Source organism: Marmota marmota, unplaced genomic scaffold (assembly GCF_001458135.2).
Source record: "Marmota marmota marmota unplaced genomic scaffold, marMar, whole genome shotgun sequence".
NCBI classification, from domain to species: domain Eukaryota; kingdom Metazoa; phylum Chordata; class Mammalia; order Rodentia; family Sciuridae; genus Marmota; species Marmota marmota.
Window position 1 is genome coordinate 9,222,887 of NW_025999969.1, and position 12,283 is coordinate 9,235,169.

General features: G+C 37.6%; 1 protein-coding gene and 1 pseudogene across 2 annotated transcripts in view; both read right to left on the reverse strand.

Moving 5' to 3' along the window:
* Positions 1-12,283, reverse strand: part of Atp13a4 (ATPase 13A4) — a 139,721-nt gene that overhangs the window by 76,559 nt on the left and 50,879 nt on the right. Inside the window, exons 3-5 of one of the 2 annotated variants that reach the window (XM_015499907.2) lie at positions 4,854-5,000; positions 434-504; positions 264-344 (exon numbers count right to left, since the gene is read on the reverse strand). In XM_015499907.2, the coding sequence (XP_015355393.1) occupies positions 264-344; positions 434-504; positions 4,854-5,000 (299 nt within the window). The remainder of the gene's footprint in view (positions 1-263; positions 345-433; positions 505-4,853; positions 5,001-12,283) is intronic. The other variant, XM_048804093.1, reaches the window with a different exon arrangement.
* LOC125617133 lies at positions 7,175-7,268 on the reverse strand (annotated as a pseudogene).

A 12,283-nucleotide genomic window follows, 5' to 3' on the forward strand; every position in this document is an offset into this window, starting at 1 on the left:
CTCCTTTGGGACATCAAAACCTCTCTGGGCCTCAGACTTCATATCTATTATGTGGAGATGATGATGAGGTCTGTTCTCCCTCACACGGTTGCTCTGAAGATGCATGAGATAAGGTATGTGAAAGAATTTAATTTAATAATGCTAAATAGAGCATTGCAGATTTTTCTGATATTAATCAATTAGGGTAACTACTTACTGAGCTCTTTTTTTTTTTTTTACTAACTGTTCTTTTGAGCTAAAATAGACAATAATATGCATGATACCTAATCTCCTGTTCTTCTCTTGTTAGACCTGATCCAAATTTTAGATGTATCTTGGCAGAACTGAGCCAGTCTTCCAACGAGCTAAAATAATAATGAGAAGGATGCATTTAGCAATAACATTTTTGAGATAACATTTTTCTTCTTTCAATGCACTTGCCAAAACAACTTACCCGACTTTTTGGAACTGTCCTTCTAAGTTATTCCAAACATATCTCATTTTCTGCACCTTTATGCATCTCACCTGCAAGAAAAATGTATTAAGAAAATCTCCAGTTTGTAGATTGGGTGAATATGCAGCAATTCAGTGTCTAAAGAAGCATTTATAAAGAAGCAAAGATAGAACTTAAATACTTAGAACTAAGATTTTCTTTTCTAAAACTTATCCTATTCTTTCCTGCTCCACAAATGTCATTTTTATTAGAAATCATCAATCAACATGTATCACAGGCCTACTATACAGATAAATATATGAATAACAAAATCTCAATCTTTACATTCCATTACCTTATATCCTAATAAGGAAACAAAATACATTTCCCAAAAGAAAACTATGCCATATAGTCTAGTATGTGTATGTCAAAGAAATGAAAATATTTTAAGTTTAAAAATATTTTTAAAATGTTGTAGAAATATAGAGAGGGCAGATGACAGAGGGCCCATGGAAGAGATGACATCTGAACTGCAGCAGTGAAGGGTTGGAAAGATTTTGCTCAGATGAGAAGTGAAGAGAGAATTTCAAAGAAATTGTGCACAAATAGTTGAGTGGGAGGAGGCAAGAAGGTAGCACTATTCAACTGCAGAATAAAGACTACATTAAGAGCAGCCTTCAAGGCTAGGATGAGGTATCTGGAACCTTCTCTCACAGGCAATAGATTTGTGCAGTAACCTAAAGAAGTGGCACTAAAGAAGATTAGGCTGGCAGCAGATACTAAAGGGGAAAGAGGAAGTTATTGAAAGAAAATATGCTCCAGAAAATGAGGCTTTGAGGGTGTTAGTAATGGGAAAAAAAAAGGAGGATTAATGCTTATCACTATTGTTCTTTCATACTTTAGATTTGTGTAAGAAACTTCAGGTATGAATCTGAATTCCCATGAACTGGTGAGCTCGCCAATCACAGAGAGAAAACAGTGGAACTTCCATATTGATGTGAAGCCATATGATTGATATGATGTGGTTATAACCTCAGGTTCCTTGTTTGAAGCTTCTGAGGAACTTGAAAAATTGCTGCTGTCTGGGTCCCATAACAAGAGATTCTAATTTAGTTTGTCTGCAGTGTACCTGGGGCAGGTAATTCCAACGTACAGCCAAGGTTGAAGAACAGTATTCAAGACTTTCTTTTGTGGCAACTCTGATATTTGTGTCCTTGAGAACTTCTACTAAATTTCCCTAAGTTCTTTTTCAGTTTCTTTCTCTAAATTCTGTATGTATGTATGGATTCCATTTTCTTCTAACAATTTCTGAGGTGATTCTTCAGAGTAGTTAAAGACTGAAAAGATCATATAGCTGGTACATAATAATTGCTCAATACATTTTTTTTATTAAATAAGCAAATGAATGCTTTGTTAAACCACATCTCAACTAGAACTAGAGTTTAAGTCTCTAAGGTCTAAGACCTAGGTTACCTCACATGAATGGTAATCCTACTCAATAAGTACAAACACACACATACTTGATAGTTACCAAGAGTGTTAAATGCCATATTTTTAAATTTTACAGAATGAATGTACTTCAATGAGATTGGTTGCAAAATGAATTATTTCAGAACATACCCTATTGTCATTGGGGATGATACTTTTCGCATACACTGCAAATTGAAAGGGAAAAAGAGTATTTGAAAAGTGATCAGCCTGAGGCATGTTAGCTACCATGGTCCATGTTGGACCCTCAGGTTTCTTGCCTCATAACTTGGTTTCCTTTTTGGTATTCCCTGCAGTTTTGCAAATAGTGTTACTAATTATGGCTACTATTTCTGAGAATTTAGAGCTTATCATCCTGTGATAAGGCAGACACTAATTTCATTTTTGCTTTGTACCTAATGTTCACTGTGATTATGTCACTCACAAGGCTTGAATCTTAGCTCCAGCGCACATGGTTTCAAAACTCAGTCTTGTAAAGGATAGAAGACTCAAGTTAGTCTCAAAAGAAAATCTAAAAATCCCTTAAGTTTGGGGTTCAAGATGTATAGATTAAGAGTTGCCTACTTTTTAAATTCCATATATTTGAAAATTGTGTTAGAAAAATGTTAAAGGACACACTGGTGGAATGTGAGGTCCCCTGCCTCAGTTAGAGAACCTGCACCAAGAGGCTGTGAAGCCACAGACTGAGAAATTTATAAAACATAATAGACACAAAACTTCTACAGATGAAGGCAGCAACAATGAGGAACACAGGTTCCTGGTGAGTTTCACCTCAAGTGAGAAAACAGATTCCATTTTCTTCTGACAATTTCTGAAGTCACTCCTCAGAGAGTGAGAAGAACTACTCCATTGTAGACCTTGTAAGCGCCTCTGAGATTCCCCCTAGCAGGAAGCACCTCTGCCTAGAGTTTATCTGCTTCCGCCATCACCCTCAGAGCTTCTGGAAACTAGTAATCGATGTCAAGTATAACATTTGCAAGGCGTAAATTTATTTGCCCATGTCCTGAAACTTCAAACTAGAAGACAGTAACTAGGAGATCAAGTATCTCTTGTGGGGTGAATTTCACTTTTCTGCTCAGTAATCTGGAAAATGTCCTCTTCCCACAATTCTCACTCTTCATTTCTTGTTGGAATATGTAACAGTGTACCCCTATCAGGTGAAGTACTGGATTTCAGTTTTACCTGCAATCCTACAAAATGGTCCTTATAGTCTCCTCTTAACCTGCATTTGAAAACCTGACATAGTTCTTTACTGCAGTCTCCACATACCCCATTAAAGTTTCCACACTCCCATAAATGGTTGTCATATTGGGATCGCTGTTTTAATTATCATTCCCATCGTGTCATCATGGCTGAGCCCATGACATTTCCTCTGACTTTAGTGAAAGTTTTAAACCTTCCTAAGAATATAGTCTGTTGTAATTCAGAGATCACCTTAATATCCATTTTCACATTTAGGCTCACAGCCCTGAGAAACAGGCAGAGAAGGGATTTTGACTCTTATTTTATAAATAAGAAACTCAAGCCTCAGGGAGGCAGTAACCAGCCAAACTCCCCCGTGCTAAGCTGATAAATGAAGACTTCATGCTGGCGTATCTAAACTTCATTTCAAGACCTCTGTCCTTCCTCACATTGTTTGTTTATTTGAGAATGTCTTCATTGTCTTTTTCCTTATTTATTTATTTATTTTTAATTTTTTATTGTTGGTTGTTCAAAACATTACATAGTTCTTGATATATCATATTTCACACTTTGATTCAAGTGGGTTATGAGCTCCCATTTTTACCCCATATACAGATTGCAGAATCACATCAGTTACACATCCATTGATTTACATATTGCCATACTAGTGTCTGTTGTGTTCTGCTGCCTTTCCTATCCTCTACTATCCCCCCTCCCCTCCCCTCCCCTCCCCTCTTCTCTCTCTGCCCCCTCTACTGTCATTCATTTGTCCCCCTTGTATTATTTTTCCCTTTCCCCTCACTTCCTCTTGTATGTACTTTTGTATAACCCTGAGGATCTCCTTCCATTTCCATGCAATTTCCCTTCTCTCTCCCTTTCCCTCCCACGTCTCATCCCTGTTTAATGTTAATCTTCTTCTCATGCTCTTCGACCCTACTCTGTTCTTAGTTACTCTCCTTATTTATTAATACAACTAAACAGGCTAGAATTTCAGGCATCAAAGCTCTGAGGCCCAGGACTTCTCCAGGTGAATGGCCACCTGAGGTGAGGCAATCTGTCCCTGGAGGGTGCCTGACCTCTTGGTTTTGTTTATTTTGGCAGTCAACACAACTGAGTGGGAACAATTGGCAACAGAGAAACTCCTCAGTAATTGATTTTTTATTATTTAAAAAAATTACACTTGAGCTCATAAAACTAATTTAAACAGCTAAGTGTATAGAAATATAAAAGATTCTTACAAAATGCATTTTAAATATGAATGTTAGCTAGTCACAACTAAAGCAAAAAGGGAGTAACCCATGTCCATTTGAATGACACAATTAAAAATAAGGTCATTTTGCAGATATGAGCAAACTCCATGGAATACTCCTGGATGATTACCTTTACTGTAAGATTAACTCTATTATACACATTATCAAACAGGGACCAATGCTCTTCATAGCTGACATGTGTTGAGCACCCACTATGTACCCGGCATTATATTGATCTTTGTTAAATTTTATCAATTAATATTAGAGATAGGCATCATTACTCTTTTATAGTTAGGAAACCTGAGGTTCAACAGAGTTAAGAAATTTATACAAGATTGCATTGCTTAGAAGCTGAAGCTCAGATTTGAACTGAGCTCTGTGTGGTTTCAGGTGCACGTCCTTTACAAGGTCCTATCCTGTTGATTGAGAATTAGTACAGTGATGGACAAGTTTAACCTTATATATGGGAAGGGGGAAGGTTAAATTTCTCTGGCATCAGCCATAGCCATAACTTTACTTACCTTTAGGTCTGGCTTTCTGATGGCTCTATTTATGATAAACTCCTCATCTGTAATGAGAGGGTGATCAGGGGTAAGACCAAATGTGCTGCTTAATGTTGACAGGTGGATCCACACTACCTTTTTCGAAGAGTAAGTTTGGAATTCATCCTGCGGAAACAGACATCAAAACCCCGGTGATGTTAAGAGAATCCCTCAGGCTAAAATTCAATCTGAAAAACATTGTTTTAATATAATTCTGTAAGTTTATGGAGTTAGTGAATATTTTTGACAAAATGATATGCCTTTGAAAGATGGTAGGCATAGAATTAGGAGGGGAGAAAGGTTTGCCATCTTTTTAAAAATATTTTTTTTTAGTTGTAGTTAGACACAATACCTTTATTTTATCTATTCATATGTGGTGCTGAGGATGGAACCTAAGACCCCGCATATGCTAGGCAGGTGCTCTACCGCTGAGTCACAACCCCAGCCCAGGGTTGCCATCTTATTAAGGGATCTGTAGTCGGGAGGCACATGCTCAGCTAAGGGCTACTTTCCTCCACTGTCTTTCTGTCCACAGGGCTTCAGCCACAAGCAGAATTTCACAGGAGGAAAAACAAGTATTCCATAGGTTTCTGTGGATCTCTGAAGGTGAGCAAACCAAATCAATTAAATCATCCCCATCTTTCTTGGCTTGTCTGAAAGTCTACCTCTTTCAGGAGGGTCTCTTGATTACAATCCCACCAGGAGGAAAGAAAAAAGTCACTATGCCAACTCCAAAAGATTTTAACCATTCCTCTCTTGTGCTCCTAATTATTTTCTGCTTGTATTCTCTATAGTCCTTCCAGATCACCTTGAAAGTGGAACCATGTTTTATTGTTTTTTATCTCCCCCTCAGTGTGGAGCCCAGAGACCAGCTTCATGAGAGTAAAATGAACAGATAAAAAAGACTGGCTGCCTGAATGAACGTGCCCAGAGGTAACCGTGGAGATGTTAGCACAGCCAGGATCCAAGGTCCCCCCACCTCTTTTATTTTTCAAATGTTGAACATTTATTTCAGCTAATTGGCGAGGGGATAGGACAGTGCTCGCATGACCTGCATGTTGGTCACAATGACAACAAAGCTTAATCCAGCCCAGGATATTCAGGTGAAAGTGTAAGTCATGAAAACATGTTTAGATTTGTGTAAGTTTGTATAAAAGTGATGCTGAACAATTATATAAGCTTTAAAAACAATAGAGCCACCTAATGCCATTTAACTGTGACTCTCACTGCTAAATGAAAGGTGCCTCTTTAAGATTTTTATACAACTTCTGATAACTAGGTAGTGCCCAGCAAAGAAAGGAAGCTGCTGTAAAGTTTGCAGCACTTCTAATTGGAAGGAAGCAATAGGGAAGCAAAATAAAGTCGGCTTGAAGGAACATGTATGCTTCAAACACGGACTTTACACCACACTGTGAAGAGAGCAATGTTTCTGTAAGAAAACTGTCATGAACAACTGGTAAATTAACATTTGTGCTTCATTTGGGGGCATCAAAAACAATCCAACTGAGTAACCAAATGATTATGACCCATACATATACACACAAAATCATCTCAGAGGTCAAATGTACCTTGGCCTTAAAAATTATGCGCTATTATGAAGCAATCTCTGTTGCTTGTCCCATTCATTCCAAATGCTTCGATACTACTTTTAAATGACATCATTCCAATTTAATCATCTAAAATAACCTATATTTCCTTTATTTTAAGGTATGTAGTGTCCAATGGGGTTCTTTGGTATAAATTTGTTTCTGTGTAAATTTCAACAATTAAATTTTCATTCATTCGATATGTGACATGTCAATTCCCTTTATTTTTATCATATATACTGAAATGCTGCACTCATCTTTTGTTTCATTGAACCAGGCTTCACATTCTAATTTAATCTTCCTTTGTCAAATACAGTAATTAATATATGTATACTGCCAAATTGTTTGATAGATATTGCTTGTATACAGATGTGTCATTTTCATATATGCACCTAATCAGTTATGATAAATAGAAATAGACCTATAAATTTAAGAAATCCAAGAAAGGTACTTTATGCATATTTCTAATCCATATTTAAGTCCCTTATTATTCAATTGACCAAAGTTCCCTTTTTTAAAAAAAATGTATGCCTGAATTAATCAGCTTAGCAAAACAGTCATACTGACAAGACATCATCTTACACTGTTAGCTAACATGGACATGAAGGCAGTGACCATCTATAGTGTGTAAAATGCCATAAGAAGTCATCAACAAAGGAGGAGAGTTATGTCGCTCCAATTTCTTCAAGAACACTGTGTGGGGTCTCAGTTTCCTAAAATACGGAACGCTTCATGAATTTGCATGTTATCCTTGCACAGGGGCCATGTTAATCTTCTCTGTATCATTCCAATTTTAGTATATATATATGCTGCTGAAGTGAGCACAAGAAGGTCCCTTCTTGTAGGACCCTAATTGAAACCATTTCCCTTTGCAGTTCACTGGTGACTTCATCACAGACTAAAGCTAGAAGGAAGAGCACCAGATTAACAAACACCACAATGGTCCCTTGGAGACTAATGTGATAATGACAGTAGTTATTATCTGAATGGGTAAAGGCTAAACATAAAACCCACTGATAAACCTCAGGAGCTAAGCGAGATAACAAAGGAAATCAAGCCCAGGAAATCAATGCCTGGGAATGTAGATCACAGTTGGGAATTATTTCGGTGACATACTCAGGTTTTCCTTGAAGACTATTTGATCTGAGTATTAAAAGTAGGGAGGAGATAGCAAAATGGTTGTCCTAAATCTCCTCGATTCATCTTCCTCAAGAGTGGTCCTCCTCTGTACCTTTGCCCCTGCTCCTTCTCAGCTTGGAATACATTCCTTCTTTCCCTTCCTGAGTGCTGACATGGCCACCTCCTGGACAGCCTTTGGGGTTCAGCCCAAAGACCTCCCTAATCTCCCTCAGCCATCCCTCCTCTACACCACTGGTGTAACTTGAGATTCTTAGCAGTCTACCTTTTGTCCACTTTGTCACTTGTCTTGGGCTGTAGGTAGGGACTGTGTCTGACACTTGTCTGTGCTCCAGCCAGGTCTAGCACAGATTCTGAGAGGCGGAGAGAAAGATGGCAATCAGGCAGGGAGGTAGAGATGGACAGAGAGATGGATTGGCGGGAGCAAAGCAAAGGAACAGGGGAGGGAAGAGGAGAGGAGGGAAAACTAACTAGAAATTTGAAAGTTAATGTATTAATCTATGAAAAACTAATGAAATGGGTTATGACCCTGTGTGAGAGGAAAGATGACTAAATCAAACCAAATAAAATTCACATAGATTTATTTTCAGAGCCTAAGAGTGACTGCAGAGAGCTAACTTTCCAATAACTGAGCCACTAAACTGGTAGACACTTTTAGGTATGGTAGAGTAGGCAGCCAACTCTCTAGAATATGCTTTCACATAGTTTGTATTACATAGCTCTGCCTTTGACCCTATCAAAGGGGCTTTGCTATGAGAAGAACTTCAAGTTTCTAATGACAGCAGCAATAAATATATTTATCACTCACTACATTATAGGCACAGATTTCATTTAATGCCCAAAAGCCCTATGAGATAATTACCTCAATTATCCTTCCACTTTATAGGTGAGTAAATTAAGATGTTTGGCAAGTATTAGAGCAGGAATTTAACCATCCACCACACCCCTGCTGGGATCCTCCATAGTCAACCCCCTCCTCCATTCTAAATTTTGCTAAAAAAAAAAAATTGAGTTGTCACTTTATATATTCAACCTGAACTGAGACTTCCAAAGAATAAAGTCTCAACTAAAAAACTTGATAAGAAAGCACATAATTTGTTGGTAAATGAAAATACAAATTATAATAGATCCATAAAGACTAAAGACCTGTAGTTACCAAGTGAGGACAAATGAGAAGACAGCTACTCTTGATCCTCTTATGTGAATTAAAATACTATCAATGACGACATTTCATATGATTACTTAGCAGTTTCTGTGAACTTTTTGTATCTGCTATCTTATTTTAGACTCACAGTTCCCCAAAGCCCATATCTCTATTTTGCAGATGAGAAATGAGCAGAGCTAAGAATTATTGGATGACCATGACCAGGGATAAGAATTATTTGATCCAGTCTGATATTGGTAGTTGGGTAAAACTGGGACCTGATTCCAGGTTTTCCCACTCCAAATCTTGACTCCTTCCTCTTTATTTCAACAGGTTGTTCCATGGTGTTTGTGACTTGTGTGTGGGAAATCACCTTGAATTCTATACTATGTAACAAAACACATTCATTTTCTCATAATTTCTGCTCCCTTGGAAGCACAGAATCTGATTCACAAAGTCAAGCTGTCACCCTCTGCAACAACCAGCAGCCTTCCATACTGTATGCCTAAAAAGGGAAAAGCAAAGTAGACAATTGAAACTCCCAAGTTCCCCAAGTCCAATGTTTATCCAATGCACCAAATGCACACCCTAGTCTTGATACTTGTAAGTATCAAACACTGAAATTCTTCTATATGTCTATATTTATCATAACTTGTGATATCATTAAACCAAATGTGATCAGTTACATTTGTGTTTAAGTTCATTTCCTGTTGTTCCCTTTACCTCTTGCCCAATAACTCTGTATAACAGAAAGTAGAATTCTACAGGCAAAGTAAAAGTTACAACAGTTAAGCAATCATTTTTCTTAGAGTAGGGTAGTGACACTAACTTCTTTCTTGTTAACTATTCTTTTGAGGACTCTTGTCAAATAGCCCAATTTTTTTTAGGAGAAAAAGAAAAGCAAAGGAATGGAAAAAAAGTGTTCCAATATGAAATGGTCAACTGGGGTAACATCTCCAACTTCTCTCAGTTTTTGGTTTGATATTATATATTATGGAAAGACCACAGGCTGGAGACCTGAGCCCAGATCTCAGCTTGTCACTGCCTTGCAGCTCTCTGAACCTAATCTCCTTTACCCAGGAGAGTAGTAATAATAATGTCACATTTCATGAATGTTTGAAGTATTAAATGAAGAAATATATAATACCTTTTTAATTAAATAATTGGCTTATAATGTAAATAATATCAATTGTTTGCCTAGCAAATCTGGACTCACTCAAGTCTCGCTGAACAGAACGTACCTCCCCTTTATCAAAATAATTGACCAGATTAATTCTTCAACTCTAAAAGAATAGGTCTCAAAATAATTGAAGAGTGCATTTCCAAAGTTGAATGTACACAGAGGACCTATGTTTGACCTGGGAAGACAAATAGAGGAACAAACTGGGCATTGTTTATTTTCTGTGATCTTGAACTTTCTGAACCTGGAAATGCCAGACAAAATTTTACTTTTGAATGTACTGGATTATCTTGCTTATCTTATCGCAGCCTTTTTCTAAAAGCACTTCAACCTTTGGAATTTAAAAGCAGTATAATGGTCATTTTAAATTCAGGCCAGTCCTGCAACTTCTCTTGTATGTTCAGTAGCACACACTCATACAAGCAAAAGTTGTATTGAGTTTGCCATAAATAAAAGAAGTAGCCTACTGCAAAATTCCAAAAGGCACTAGAAAATGAATACTTTCTCTTAGAGATGGGCACCCTGCAAAGCTAGATTGATGAACTCTCTGGTAAGGTGAAGTACTTAGCATATTAGAGATAAAGTAATGGTAACCTAAATTTCCTCACTGCAGTACTTTAACACTGCACTACCTTAACAGACCTATAACTTTTGTGAAATATCATTCTTTCTGCGAATCAGTTTTTTCTCTTTTTCTTTCCCCTTTTTGGACAGATTCATTTGATGTTCTTTATACCCTGACCTAATCTATCCAATGTTGCTTAGCTGAAAAACATTGACATTGGCTAGAATGTGAGATTTAGCTAAAAGATATATGGAGAATTCTCTAAACATTGGAGACATTGCACACAGTGTATTATCTGAGTACTGTTAGGACATATTAACCAGAAATAAATAAATAAAAGGAGTGCTGCAAATTAGTGAAGTCATATGACATAAAAAGATTGTATCTATGTTTTTTTCCTTAAAAAAGAAAAAGACACCTCAGAACAACTCAGCATATGTATTTTGAGAGATTGTGGTTTGGTGCTTGTTTGCTTTATAGTTGTTTTCTGAATGGAGAGGGGGTAGTGGATTAGTTGGTTCGTTATCTGTAACATCTGGAGATGCAAAACATCTGGAGATGCAGGGTATAGTAAAAAGTTAATCGATGCCCATGGAGTGAATGCATGCATACCAGGCAGTTCTCATCTCAGCACTTCACACATATCACCGCATATCCTCCAAAGAGATAGACCCTATTGACAGCCCCATTTAATGGAAGAGTAAATGGAGGCAGAGAAGGGTAGGTAACTTGCCTATTATAGTCTGGGTTGTCACCCGCAAATTCATATGTTGAAGTCTTAACCTCATATCTATTTGAATATAAGGTCTTTAATGAGGTAATTAAGGCTAAATGAGGCCATGAGGTAGTACATTAATCCAGTAAAATTGATATCCACATATAATGAAGATGAGATTCCAGGAGTGTAAGAGTTCAGAGGAAAGGCCATTTGAGGTCACAGAGAGAAGGTAGTCATCTGCAAGCAAGGAAGACCATCCTCACCAGAAACTAACCCTGTTGACACCTGGATCTTGGACTTCCAGCTTCCAGAACTATGAAAACATAAAATTCAGCTATGGGAGCACTAGCAAACAAATACATTGCCCGTGGTTGGGCATGAGCAGAGCTAGGAATCATATCTAGGCACCCGGATTCCAGCCTCTATGCTGAAGGCACTTCTCAGTATTGCCTTTGTGGCATCTGGACATTACACAGAGACTCACAAGATCTTTAGTTCAACTCTCCATCAATGCTTAGCGATTTTGCTCCTGTTGCTTACAGCTCTGGCACCACGAGCATTTCATTTAACTCTTCTGTGTCTCCAGCAGTAACTCAAACTATTAAATCACAATATCAATGGCCCTGTGTTATGAAGAATAATAGCATCAGAACTACTTATCTTAACATAGAGTCATTTGTCCGTGGCCAGTTCTGAGAATCTCAGGATTTCTGGTTCCATGTTTAGTAAAAAGCCAGGGAGAAGTGGGGGTGGAGGGGATGGGCTTCAGGAGAGGGAGTGTGTACCTAAAAGATACATAATACCATGTTCTCTTTCTTTCTCAATTGTGGCATTTCACTTTAGTATCTTTGAAATAAAGCAGTAATAGAAACTGTAAGACTATTACAGATTCCATTGAATTCAATTTATTTAATTGAATGAAATAAATATTGAGCACCTGCCATGGCTCTGTACTAGCTCCAAGAGAGGATAAAAAGTAAGCCACTCATCTTTCTTCAAAAAGCCTATAATCTGATATGAGTAAAACCATAAAAAGGAATGTGGTATAGTGCCAAACCAACCCTGGGACTCAGAGGGTG